Below are 14365 nucleotides of genomic sequence, written 5' to 3' on the forward strand. Positions count from 1 at the left end.
CTAGTGGCCCATTTGTCATGGAGACAGGCCTGAAATGAAAAGTCTGGGTTTCCAACCAAATTGGGAGCAAAAAAATAATAAAAACGAGCCAGTGAATCCAGCGAAGTCTCTTAGCACTTACTAGAAAGCAGGCACGATCATTTACTAGTGATTATTTCGATAATAAAGCTTCCCCGACCCCAAGCGGACAGCTCACAAGCGGCCCCGCCCACACCGGGCTCCTCCCAGGACCCGCCCCATCACCGCCCTCCCCAGGCGCAAGAGCTCAACGCCTCATCACAGGGCCCGGCGCGTGACGTCACCGCGCAAGGGGCGGGGAGCGAGCGTGCGGTGTTACCATGGTTACCGCGATAGGCTCAGAAACTTCCACAAGTGATGGTCGAGCCCCCCACAGCTGACCCCGAGGCCAGCGAACGGGCCAGGCCACCTGGCAGGAAGGACCTGGCAAGCAGGGCCAGGAATAGAAAACGGGAACGCTGGGTCAGGGACATTTCTCGTTCCCATCGGCGGCCCGATTGCTCGGCGGCCACTTCCGGATCCGGGTGCTATTTTTCCCCAGAAAATAAGTTTGAGAACCATTTACAAGCGTTCTCTATCCACGAAGTCATCCTGAATACAGCCATTGTTATCACAGTCTCCTTTTTACGAACAAGTGTGCCTCCCGTTTCTGTGCCCCTTTGAGACTACAATATCCAGAAGTCTCCGGGCCGCTCTTCCCCAGGCCCTCAGTCCGAAGGTTGCCTTGGAGACAGCGAGACGCCGAAAGCCAGAAAAAATGAGGCGGGGCCAGGTTGGAAGAAGGATTCTGATTGGCGGAGCGATCACGTCACCAGCTTTGAAGGACAGGTCAGGGGTGCGCGTGCGTACTGCGTTGGCCCCGCGCTCATTCTCGGTTAGTGGAGGCCGGGGGTCCGCAAACCTCCGGCTACTGGGTGGGGTCGTAGGTCGCGTTCGGGCATGGCCAAATTTGCGCATGCGAGGCGCTCCGGGCTGCGTTCCCGGAGCCAGAACTGCGGGCTCCGTAGAAGTGCCCCGGGGAGGTGAGTGAGATCCCCGGATACCCTACCCGGGTTTCCCACTGGGATTCCCAGTCTCCGTGGTAACAGCCACTCCTAACCCGCATGTGACGTCATAGCTCCCCCTGGGAGGAGAAGGAGCAAATTTGAAGGGGGTGCGGGTTCTGAGCCTCGCCCTCTCCCTCCTCTGGGCTGATATAAGGCATCCTGGTTAGGAGTTTGCACCACACCCACAGCTCTTAAGAATGCTTTCTAACAAGAGCTCAGTAATCATTGATGATTGTTTTAGAATTATTTTTTAATGATGATAAATGCAAAATGGCTGGCACAAAATCGCTTTCGAAAAATGATAGACGTTACAGGTTTAATAGAATTCGTATCAGCTCATGCCAGCTACCACGTATCAAGTACTCATCGTGTGCCAAAGCGTTATAAAACGCTTCTATTACTCAACCTTCACTGCAATCCCATGAATGTCGTTCCTCTCAAAAATCTCCATTTCACCAAGAAGAAAGTCAAGCCTGAAGCAGGCTGCCTCACTTGAACAGGAACACAGAGCAAGTAACTAGACCCAGCACATCTCCTTAATGTCAAAAGATCTGCCCTTAGCCACACGTTTTGCCACCTCTGATATTATAGCGATTTCATAGCAATATCCAAGGGTGATTTATAATAAGAAACATATATTTGGTCTTTGTTCCCATTCTTTAGGGCATAGAGCTCCTAAAACCCTTGGAATTTCATAAGTAATGAGAGTTGATAAAGGTGCTTTTGATACGTTAGTGCGATGGCTTTTGGCAAGCATGTAGGGACTCTGGGCTGGTTGCCAGGGGCGCCAGCCTAGCGACTGGCGATTGTCAGCGGTCAGGGATTTAATCAAGCGTGCCGAGGTAATAAAGCCTTTATAAAAGCCCAGGAGGATGGGGTTCTGAGAGCTTCCAGGTGGGTGGACACATGGAGATTTGGGAGAGCGGAGCACCGCAGAGGGCATGGAAGCCCCAAGCCCTTTCTTGACACCTTGCCCTATATATCTGGTCCATCTGGCTGTTCCTGAGTTACATTGTTTTATCATAAACTGGTCATGTGGTGGGAATTCCCTGGTGGTCAAGTGGTTAGGACTCCACGCTTCCACTGCAGGGGGCCCAGGTTCAATCCCTGGTCGGGGAACTAAGATCCTGTATGCCATGCGGTGTGTCCAAAAATAAATAAATAAAATAAGATAAAATAAAAAATTGGTCATCTGGTAAGTAAGATGTTTTTCTGAGTTCTGTGAGCCGCTCTCACCAGTTAACTGAGCCCAAGGAGGGGGTCGTTGGAGCCTCAAATCCATAGCCAGTGGGTCAGAAGCACAGGTGACAACCTGGATGCGTGTTCGGTGTCTGACATGGAGGGGACAGGGCAGTCTTGTGGGACTGAGCCCTTAACCTGTGGGATCTGATGCTGTCTCTGGGTAGATGTCAGAATTGAGTTGAATTGTTGGACGCCCAGCTGGTGTCAGAGAATTGCTTGGTGGTGTGTGAAAAAAACACGTTGTAATTGGTGTCAGAATTGGAACACGTAACCCTTTTCTGGATTCCTCGGTCCTCTGTGCCCCTAAGAAAGGCCCCCCCGCTTTCTTTTTGACCCTGAGCAAGACCAGGACAGCCCACGCACCTCCGAGGGATCCTGCGAGCCTTGGGGGAGTCTGGTGGTGATACAGGGCCCGCCTCACCTGCCTTTCCATGCCTGCATCATGGTGCCCACCCCACAGGGCAGGGGAAGTCTTAGATGCATCTACCTCATGTGGATGAGAGCCAGTCTGAGTACGAACTCATTACTATTTCATGAAAATTAAAATCTAAAAAGTCCTCAGGCTGGGAATTCCCTGGCCGTCAAGTGGTTAGGACTCAGCGCTTTCAATGGCGAGGGCGAGGGTTCCATCCCTGGTTGGGGATCTAAGATCCTGCAAGCCGTGTAGCACGGCCAAAAAAAAAGAAGTACTCAGGCTAATGGTTCTCAAATTGCGGGTCCCCCGACCGGGAGATTGTTAGAAACGCAAATTCCTTGGGGCCCAGTCCAGACCAGAAACACAGGGAGTGTGGCCAGCACTCCGTGTTTTAACTGGCCTTCAGGTGGTTCTGATGTGCTCGAGTTTGAAAATGTGGAGAAGGGATAAAATTAGGGGGATTAGGAAACCCGGCTGATAGGGTCATCCTGTGCTGGGGGTGGTGGGAGGAGGGAAGCACTCCAAGACTTTTCTTTGTGGCTTCTTGTTATCGAATCACTCCTGCTGCTTGCCGCTTGCCCAATCAATACTCACAAATGGTGGAATGGAAAGCTGCCTTTTATCAGGATGCCAGCAGTCTGGGGAGATGGTGGACTCAGCGTCTCCCAAAAACCACCTCTAAAGATTCTGCTCCAAAACAAACAAACAAACAAAAAAACACAAAAGATTCTGCTCCGTCATGAAAGCTTTTAAAGGGAAACAGGGAAGTCATCTCGGTTAATCACTGAGATGGGGGGTCAGTCGTCACCATCCCCCACTGTGTGCAGGCTTGTTGATTTCTTGTGATTTTTCTCTAGATGCTATCTTGTCCACACAGTTTGTTTGAGAGATTACTGAAGGCAAAGCTAGGGAAGAGATCTGGTCTGGTCATCAGTTAATTACATCTTTTTTTTTTTTGCGGTACGCGGGCCTCTCACTGCTGTGGCCTCTCCCATTGTGGAGCACAGGCTCCGGACGCGCAGGCTCAGCAGCCATGGCTCACGGGCCCAGCTGCTCCGCGGCATGTGGTATCTTCCCGGACCGCGGCACGAACCCGTGTCCCCTGCATCGGCAGGCGGACTCTCAACCACTGTGCCACCAGGGAAGCCCCTCTACATCTTTGATCTACGGAAAAACCAATAGGTTAGGCAAGGTATTGTGTGATCAAAAGATTTGAAAGGTGTGTTAGGGCCGGAGATAAGTAGAGCATGGGGGCACCTGGTTTAAGGTTAGTGACAAGACAAAGGGATGCCTTCTGAAGAGAGCTCTTTCCTGCAAAGAGCTTTTTCCCCCGCCCAAAGCTGCTTATATTCTGACCACTTGAAGGGTCAGTTAAGGAGCGCTAGGCTCCTTACAGACACTTGAGGAAGTTAAGATTCTTACTCAGTACTTTAAGGGTCATAGAAACCTGATAACCGCAAGGTCTGGTCCTTCGTAGTTGCAAAGCTTCACAGCAACCTATAGCATTTACTTAATCTCTTGCCCCTTGGAATCACCATGGCGGGGCCCCATCGCAGACACTGGGCTTCAGTTGGCTCCAGGTGGTGCTGGGGTGGTTTTTTTTAAGGAAATGGTAATTATTTACCATTATACATAATGGTAAATTATTTATTTACCATTAATTATTTACCATTATAAATAATGGTAAATTATTTATTTACCATTAAATGCTAATGGTATGGTGGTAATCATATTGCAATATATAAATATATCAAATCAACACATTTTATATCTTAAACTTACACAGTGTTATATGTCTGTTATAGCTCAATGAAGCTGGGGCCAAAAAAAAAGCTCCCCAGGAGGTGCAGCCCAGGTTGAGAGCCTGGCATTTTAGTCTAGAAGTACGTCCTCATTCGTTCCTGCCGCTCAAGAGTGCCTGCCCTGCCACGAGGCTGTCAGCTGCACCTTGCAGACACCTTTGGGATGGGGTGGTGTTGGCAGGGGTCGGGAAGACAAATGAATAGGTAACCATAAGAATGTGAAAAGTGCTATAAGTAGGAAAAGTACAGGCTCCCAGGGGATCCTAAGCAAGTAAGTACTTCCTTCACCCGAGCTGGGGGAGGGGAGGCGGGGAAGGGGGTACCCCAGGGACGATTTCTGGGAAGAAGCTCAGGGAAATGTAAAGGAGGAGAGATGAGGTGAAGGCGGGTGAGGAGGGTACACCACTTATGCCACGTCCCATGGCCCAGAACACCGGCTGCAAGGGAGGCCAAGAAGTGTAGCCTTGATCAGGCTGCCCTCGGACCAGCTGAAAGTCAGGGTTCCACCCCCGAGCTGGAAAGACCTTGACTACGCAGCAGAAGTTCTGCCAACAACTTGACACACCATCTCATGGAATCCTTGCTGCAACGCCTGTCTTATAAATGGAGACACTGAGTCACAGCCTCTGTCTCCGAGCCTCCGCTGCCACGTAGGAAGCATGACTCCCTCTGTGTACGCGTGAGGATTGATTTAAGAAATACGTGAGGCTGCTGGTACGTAGTAGGGCCTCTGGTAGGTGTGAGATGCTCTTCTGAGAGACCCTGGCCCGTGGGAATGACTCGCGCGCCACCTGGTGGCAGCATCCTGCAATTGCTCCACGGAACTAGGGGTGCTGCTTCTACCGGGGATCTCAATCTCGGCTCCCTGCGGGGAGCCAGGCGAATGGGGCAAGTGAGGGAAGCTGTCTGGGTGTGAGACGCAGGGAGCGATGGGAATTGTTGCATACTGCGAAGCCATCCCAAATCTCCAGCAAAGCGTCGCCACGTGGAATGCAGACCTAGAATTAATTCTCTTAAATTGTGATCTGCCCCCCACCCAAGAAATTCCAATGCGTGTGGAAAGCATCTCCATTTTCAGAGATGGGAACTAATCAATATTTTTTTGCAAACACTATATTGACCAAACACACGTGAAGGCTGGCTATAGCCCGTTGCTCACCACTTTGTGATGTCTTATAGTATGGTCTTATGGTATTTTCAAAATAAATCTTCCCTCACCTTCTTTTGGGGGGACTGTGATGGTTAATTTTATGTGCCAACCTGACTGGCTCACAGGGTTCCCAGATGTTTATTTCTGGGTGTGTCTGTGAGGATGTTTCTGGAAGTTAGTGTCTGAATCGGTAGACTGAGTGAAGCAGATGGTCCTCCCCAAGGGGTAGGAGTCACTCTCTCTGCCTGACTATTGAGCTGGGACATTGGTCTTCTCTTGCCCTTGGACTGGAACCACTGGCATTCCTGGTTCTCCCCGATTGTGGGACTTCTCTGCCAATCGTGAACCAATTATTATAAGACAATTTTTCATAATAAATATACAGTATATATCTGTATCGATATATCTCCTATTGGTTCTGTTTCTCTGGAGAACCTTGACTAATACAGTGACTTTTTATTAAGTGTCTCTTACGTGCTTATGCTTTACCTGCATTATTCTCATGTCATTGTCCCTGAAACTTAAAGGGTAGTTTCTTATTATTTCAATTTTAAAATCATTAATAATAGTACTGGCTAACTTTTGTCAAGTTCTAGTCTCCTGCTAGATATTTTGCTAAATGCAGTATGCAAATGACTTCATTGGGTTTCTACACCAAGCCTTTGAAGTGGATTCTGCTGTCATCCTCATTTTGCATATGAGGAGACAGGCACAGAGAAGCTGAGTGCCCTCCCCAAGGTCACACAGCTTTTTTTCCCTAATTTTTTGAAGTAAAGTTGATTTATAATGTTGTGTTAATTTCTGCTGTATATCGAAGTGACTCAGTTATATACATATATATATATATTCTTTTTCAAATTCTTTTCCATTATGGTTTATCACAGGATACTGAATATAGTTTCCTGTGCTATATAGTAGGACCTTGTTGTTTATCCATACTATATAAACTAGTTGGCCTCTGCTAATCCCAAATTCCCAATGCTTCCCCGTCCACCTCCTTCCCCTTGGCAACCACCAGTCTGTTCTCTCCAAGTCTGTTTCTTTTTTGTAGGTATGTTGATTTGTGTTGTATTTTAGATTCCGCATGTAAGTGATATCATATGATATTTGTCTTTCTCTGTCTGACTTACTTCACTTAGTATGACCATCTCCAGGTCCATCCATGTTGCTGCAAATGGCATTATTTCATTCCTTTTTATGGCTGAGTAATAGTCCATTGTATATATGTACAACATCTTCTTTATCCATTCATCTGTCGATGGACATTTAGGTTGCTTCCATGTCTTGGCTATTGTAAATAGAGCTGCAATTGAACACTGGGGTGCAAGTATCCTTTCGGATTATGGTTTTCTCTGCATATATGCCCAGGAATGGTATTGCTGGATCATATGGTAGTTCTATTTTTACTTTTGTGAGGATCTTCCATAGTTTTCCATAGTGGCTGCACCAATTTACATTCCCACCAACAGTGTAAAGAGGGTTCCCTTTTCTCCACACCCTCTCCAGCATTTGTTATTTGTAGACTTTTTGATGATGGCCATTCTGACTGGTGTGAGGTGGTAGCTCATTGTAGTTTTGATTTGCGTTTCTCTAATAATTAGTGATGTTGAGCAGCTTTTCATGTGCCTGTTGGCCATCTGTATGTCTTCTTTGGAGAAATGTCTATTTAGGTCTCTGCCCATTTTTTTATTGGGTTGTTTGGGGTTTTTTTTGTTATTGAGTTGTATGAGCTGTTTGTATATTTTGGAGTTTAAGCCCTTGTCAGTCTCATCGTTTGCAAATATTTTCTCCCAGGTGGTAGGTTGTCTGGTTACACAGCTTTGGATGGTCTTTTGTTGCCTGGTTCACTGTCAGCCATAGTTACCACACTTCACTCATTGATCCTGTGTGTCTAACACCTCCAAACATTTGAGTTTTCCGTCTCATATACAGGCTTTAAAAATTGACACGCCAGGGGCTTCCCTGGTGGCGCAGTGGTTGAGAGTACGCCTGCCGATGCAGGGGACGCAGGTTCGTGTCCCGGTGCGGGAAGATCCCACATGCCGCGGAGCGGCTGGGCCTGTGAGCCATGGCCGCTGAGCCTGCGCATCCGGAGCCTGTGCTCCACAGTGGGAGGGGCCCCAACAGTGAGAGGCCCGCATAACGCAAAAAAAAAAATTGACACGCGGTCATACAATATTTTTGAATTTGAGGCCTGAGGGGGACCATGAATAAGACTAGACCAATCCCCTAATTTGCCAGATAAAGAAACTGAATCCCATAATAGTTATTCAGGCAAAATCACATAGCTAGTTGTTTCAAAAAAAAAGATGTAAAATACCGGAAGAAAATATAAAATGTATGTATGGAATCTAGATGAGCTTGAAAAAGTATATCCATACACCTGGATACCGGTGGCAAGTACCGGGATGGAGGGTGCATCAAGGCAAACCCAGCCAGGGGGGCAACAGATGTGGGGTTGACTTGGCAGGGTGAGGAGGCAGAAAGGGCTGAATGTGGGTGTGTTGGGGGCCTCCAAGCCCACCCCCAGGTTGGATGATTCCCTAGGAAGCCTCACAGGTCTCAGCGTAGAGTCGTACTCCTAGCTATGGTTCATTGCAGCTAAGGATACATGACAAAATCAGCAGAGGTAAAGGCACATGGGGTGGGATCTGCAGAAAACCAGGCCCAAGCTTTCAAGTCCTCTCCTTGTGAGTCACACTGATCACACTTAAATATATACACACACACACACACACACACACACACACACACACACACACACACACATATATATATTTATTTATTTGGCTGGACCGGGTCTTTTTTTTTTTTAACATCTTTATTGGAGTATAATTGTTTTACAGTGTTGTGTTAGTTTCTGCTGTATAACAAAGTGAATCAGCTATATGTATACATATATCCTCATATCCCCTCCCTCTTGCATCTCCTTCCCACCCTCCCTATCCCATCCCTGTGCTATGTGGCTTCTTCCCGCTAGCTAGCTATTTTACATTTGGTAGTGTATATATGTCCATGCCACTCTCTCACTTTGTCCCACCTTACCCTTCCCCCTCCCCGTGTCCTCAAGTCCATTCTCTACGTCTGCATCTTTATTCCTCAGACCGGGTCTTAGTTGCGGCATGTAGGATCTTCCTTGTGGCATGCATGTGGGATCTAGTTCTCTGACCAGGGATCGAACCCGGACTCCCTGTGTTGGGAGCTCCGAGTCTTAGCCCCTGGACCACCCAGGAAGTCCCTACGCTGATCACACTGAATTCCTCCAGTGATGTGACAACACCTGTGATGAAATCCAATTCATATTTTATGTCAAGACAAGAAAATTTAAATGTAAGAATTTTCTCTGCCTGTTTGGGCCTCCTCCCTCCCCTTTAATGTGTATTGTGCCCCTGCCTTAACCAGACCTCCTCAGGAGATAAACTTCTTTCTTAATCTTGTCAGGGGCGACAATGACCCATGACCCACTGTTACCCAAAAACTGGATACCCCTCTTGGTGGGCATCGAACCAAAAGACACGACCAAGCCAAAGATTGGGATTAAGAAGGATGTATTACGGGCTTCCCAGGTGGCGCAGTGGTTGAGAGTCTGCCTGCCGATGCAGGGGACACGGGTTCTTGCCCCGGTCCGGGAGGATCCCACATGCCGCGGAGCGGCTGGGCCTGTGAGCCATGGCCGCTGAGCCTGCGCATCCGGAGCCTGTGCTCCGCAACGGGAGAGGCCACAACAGTGAGAGGCCCGCGTACCGCAAAACAAAAAAATAAATAAGGATGTGTTACTTGCAGCAAGGAAGGAGAACACCAGGGATTTTTCCCAAACAGCAAAATTGGGGAAGTTCTAAGCTAAGGGAGGAGAATTCAGCATAGAATTGGGGCTAAGGTTGAGTCCAAGTGTTAGTTGATTGAAGTCAAGAGGGTCAGAAAAGGTCAACATCATCCAGTTCATCTGGCGGTTGGGCCCTTGAGGAGGGTTTAAATTCCGCAAAACAGCTCAAGGATGTGCTTCAGGCTAATGCGAAACGGAACTGGGAGTCTTTACAACTGATTTATTATCTTTGCTGTTGTCCCTTCGCTTGCCTGATAACAGTCCTTTGTTCCTGCATTCTTCTGTTCCCTCAAGATCGTTAATTAGTGAGACCTGTTCAAAGATAAGCGCTGCTTGCAGGCTCAGATCACGAAGTGGCTCAGGCCAAAAATGGCTTCTCTGTGTCAAGAAAGCCATGCCTGGTTCCCTTTCTCTGGACACCCCCTACCCTATCTGCTTATCTACTTAGACCGCTACTCAGTTTGTACGTGTACGTGTAGATCTGGATTGTGTACACTGTCAGTACGTCATCTGACTATAAACCTTTGTCTCAAAAACTTATATAACTGTGCTTTGACCTCTAATGGGTGGAACAGTCTTCAGAGAATACGTCATCTGACTATAAACCTTTGTCTCAAAAACATATAACTGTGCTTTGACCTCTAATGGGTGGAACAGTCTTCAGAGCTTTCTGAAAGACTGCCTCCTGGGTTATAACCCTCAGGTTGGATGGAATAAAATTTTCCACTTCTGGGAATGTCCTGGTGGTCCAGTGGTTAGGACTCAGCACTCCCACTGCCAAGGTCCCAGTTCAATCCCTGGTCTGGGAACTAAGATCCCACTAGCTATGTGGCACGGCCAAAAAAAAAAAAAAAAACCGAAAATCCATTTCTTTCTTAGATCAACTATTGATTAAGCTTTTCATCAACACCTGTGAGGTGTCCACCAGGGAAGCTCATTAGAGACTTAGGGCCAAAGGGTTTTTACTGGGGGCTGGTCACAAAGGCTCCCCCTGCCTAGCACCTACCCAAATCCCAGACTCCCAGAAGGAAAGCTGGTGTTCGGCATAAGCCAGACTGTTGGTACAAACAGTGTAGGCAGGTGAGTTACCGTAGTTGATGCCGAAAACTTGGCCTCTGTGCACTGGTGCCAAATCGAATCTCGGAGACAGAGTTTTGGGTGAAATAGAAAAGAATAGCTTTATTGCTTTGCCAGGCAAAGGGGGACGCAGCAGTTTGTGCCCCTTAAAACTGTGTGTCCCAACTCAGGAGGATTTGGTGAGGAGTTTTATAGCCATGGTTCAAGGGTGGGGCTGCTGGTAAGGATTAGGGTGTGTGCAGGGACTGTAGTCCTTTCATCTGGCCTCAGGTGGTCTTCTCTGGAATGAAGAAAGCTAACATCTTCCATTTGTTGGGGGTTTCAGTTCTATAAATAGCTCAGAGGACTTCCCTGGCGGTCCAGTGGCTAAGACTCCTCGCTTCCACTGCAGGGGGCGCGGCTTCCATCCCTGGTCGGGGAACTAAGATCCCGCATGCCACGCAGCTCGGCCAAAAAAAAAAAATAGGGTTCATATAGTCAATGGAGAAATATAATTACAATCAAAGATCCAATTCTAGAGCATTGATTGTGTGCTAATGAGGTCACATATGTGTTTTTACAGCCCTTGTAATCTCTTTCAAGTTGGTTTTGCTGTTGTGGAACACCCAGGAATGTTTTTGTTCAGGGAGCTTAAATATTTACTCCAAGTTCTTTCAGCAAGTATAGGTCTAACAATTGTTTTAATATAGATCAGTCTGGGGGCAAACTCCCCAGTGTTTCTGTAACACCTGGATGAATATAGCTTCTTCCTTGCTCTCAAGACCCAGAAAACAAAAACTAAGCCCTCAAATATACAACATGCTCTGAAATAATGGCTTGTACTACATAGATTAAAGACCTCACAATCCTTTTTCCTGGTTGAGGGCGATAGAAAGAATTTGGCAAGTCATAGGTACTTCTATTGTTTTTAATTGAAGTAGAGTTGATTTACAATGTTGTGTTAGTTTCAAGTGTACAGCAAAGTGATTCAGTTACATATATATATTGTTTCAGGTGTACAGCAAAGTGATTCAGTTACATATATATATTCAGTTTCAGGTGTACAGCAAAGTGATTCAGTTACATATATATATTCTTTTATATATCCATTCTTTTTCAGATTCTTTTCCCTTATAGGTTATTATAAAATATTGAGTATAGTTCCCTGTGCTATACAGTAGGTCCTTGTTGGTTCTCTATTTTATATATAGTAGTGTGTATATGTCAATCCCCAAATCCTAATTTATCCCTCCCCGCCCCCCCCACTTCTACCCTTTGGTAACATAAGTTACCAGAGAGAGAGAGAGAGAGAGAGAGAGAAAGCTCTTTCTCTTTGGGAATTCCAAGTATGTCCACTATTCCTGATTCTTTTCAATCTCCCTGTGACCTTTGCTGTTACAAAAACATATTTTGCAGAGATTTTGGAATTGTAATAATGTCCCGTGATTTTTAGCACAGTAAGCAAAGTTCAAAATGTGTCTTGGGATTTGGTGTGACACAGAAAGTGACTGGAAGAAAAGCTCAGAGAAAAAGATACTGGGCGGGCTTCCCTGGTGGTGCAGTGGTTGAGAGTCCGCCTGCCGATGCAGGGAACACGGGGTCGTGCCCCGGTCCGGACGGAGCGGCTGGGCCCGTGAGCCATGGCCGCTGAGCCTGCGCGTCCGGAGCCTGTGCTCCGCAACGGGAGAGGCCACAACAGTGAGAGGCCTGCGTACCGCAAAAAAAAAAAAAAAAAAAAATTTAAAAAAAGAGTAGTAGGGAAAAGGTGGAGATGGTCTCAGGGGAGCCCAAGGAACAGAGTCTTTCTTTTTTTTTAATGAAATTTTATTGGAGTATAGTTGCTTTGCAATGTTGTGTTAGCTTCTACGGTACGGCAAAGTCAGTCAGCTATGTGTATACATATATCCCCTCTTTTTTGGATTTCCTTCCCATTTAGGTCACCACAGACCACTGAATAGAGTTCCCTGTGCTCTACAGTAGGTTCTCATTAGCAGAGTCTTTGAAGAATGCAGACTCACAATTCTATCAAGTGGAAGGAGACAGATAATATGAGTGACCTCAACACCCAGGAGCCTGGAGAGCAGTGAAAAGGGAGCTTCTCTTTTTGGTGAGCTTAGTGGTTGCCAAAAAGAGTATGGTGAGAACAGGGAAAGGGGAAATGAGGGCAAGGTCTTCTCTTGCACTCCTTAGCAACTGGGAGCCTTCTTTCCCACCCAACTGCTAGATGCTGCTTCATTCTTCTGATTTTTTTTTTTTCATTCTCTGATTTTTAAAAAATTACTCCAATACCTCCAAATGGATAAAAAGTAATCCTTTACTTTGTATTCTCCATCAAAGATTTAACAATTAACCCAAATTTGGACATCTACTGCTTGAAGCTTTAAAATGCTTACCTATTGACATACATACGATACTATATATAAAATAGATAACTAGTAAGGATCTACTATATAGCACAGGGAACTCTACTCAATACTCTAATGGCCGGGCTTCCCTGGTGGCGCAGTGGTTGAGAGTCCGCCTGCCGATGCAGGGGACATAAGTTCGTGCCCCGGTCCGGGAAGATCCCACATGCCGCGGAGCAATCTACTGTACAGCACAGGGAACTCTACTCAATACTCTAATGGCCTATATGGGGAAAGAACCTAAAAAAAGTGGATATATGTGTATGTATAACTGATTCACTTTGCTGTACACCTGAAACTAACACAACATTGTAAATCAACTATACTCCAATATAGGAAAAGGTTGCTGAGCCCTGATTTAAACCATTTGCAAAATAAAATAACAAAAAAAATGCGTATCTAAAAAGAACTGATCCCCTTATGATCAATCTGTTGTCTTTTGTTAATAAATACAAGAATACAATAAAGAGCTAACTCTGCTCAAAAATAAAAAAGAATGAAGAATCAGTGAGATACATTTAAGGGAAACAGTAAGATGATGTATAGATACATAATATAAGATTCCTAGATTATTCCCATAGAAACTATTTTGCATTCTACATTTTGAGAAATTCTGCATACAAAAATTAAAACTTTATTTTCTGAGCTGTAGTAATTTTATTATAGTTAACTCCTTTTCAAAATAATGAAAAATTTAAAATAAGCTATGTCAGTAAATATTTTTTTAAGAAAGGGAAAGAGTAAGGTGAGAAATGAAAGCATCCGTTGGAGTTATGAGCAGGGGCTTCATGGCTGAAATAACACAGTGTCTGTAAGATGTGGTGGTGCGGTTAATTATCAGGCTGAAGTGGGTAACACTCTCTTTTTCCTTGTGCAGGAACCTTGTGGATGACAGAGATCGTCAACCTGATCTGCAACAAGGGGGATCCTGCCTGGGTCCAATCTGTTGTCAGCAGTGAGCATTCGATGTGGTTAGAAACTAAAGCTGGGCTTCAATATATAAAGGATCAGAAAGACCCATGATTCTACGTCTTCCATCTCCCCATTCAGTTGTTCCCCCAGGTCATTCTTCAATTCCAAGGCCAAGGTAGGTTAGTGATGCAAGGTCAGTTTGGGTCACTTCTTTGGTTATCCTGAAGGCCTGTGTTTTAGGGACAGAGTTAAAATGTGACTCAGGTCCATCGACAGGTGAATGGATAAAGAAGATGTGGTACAGGGCTTCCCTGGTGGCGCAGTGGTTGAGAGTCCGCCTGCTGATGCAGGGGACACGGGTTCGTGCCCCAGTCCGGGAAGATCCCACATGCCGCAGAGCGCCTAGGCTCGTGAGCCATGGCCGCTGAGCCTGTGCGTCTGGAGCCTGTGCTCCGCAATGGGAGAGGCCACAAAAGTGAGAGGCGCGTACAGAAAA

General features: G+C 46.3%; 1 protein-coding gene across 1 annotated transcript in view; it reads left to right on the forward strand.

Annotated features, from left to right (window-relative positions):
- The first annotated feature begins 957 nt into the window (after positions 1 to 957).
- Positions 958 to 14365, forward strand: part of LOC112407796 (3-beta-hydroxysteroid sulfotransferase-like) — a 26163-nt gene continuing 12755 nt past the window's right edge. The window contains 3 exon segments of the mRNA XM_024757196.1: positions 958 to 1040; positions 13827 to 14013; positions 14015 to 14044. Of these exon segments, the coding sequence (XP_024612964.1) occupies positions 958 to 1040; positions 13827 to 14013; positions 14015 to 14044 (300 nt within the window).

Source organism: Neophocaena asiaeorientalis, unplaced genomic scaffold, assembly GCF_003031525.2.
Source record: "Neophocaena asiaeorientalis asiaeorientalis breed wild unplaced genomic scaffold, Neophocaena_asiaeorientalis_V1.1 scaffold1132, whole genome shotgun sequence".
Classification (NCBI taxonomy): domain Eukaryota; kingdom Metazoa; phylum Chordata; class Mammalia; order Artiodactyla; family Phocoenidae; genus Neophocaena; species Neophocaena asiaeorientalis.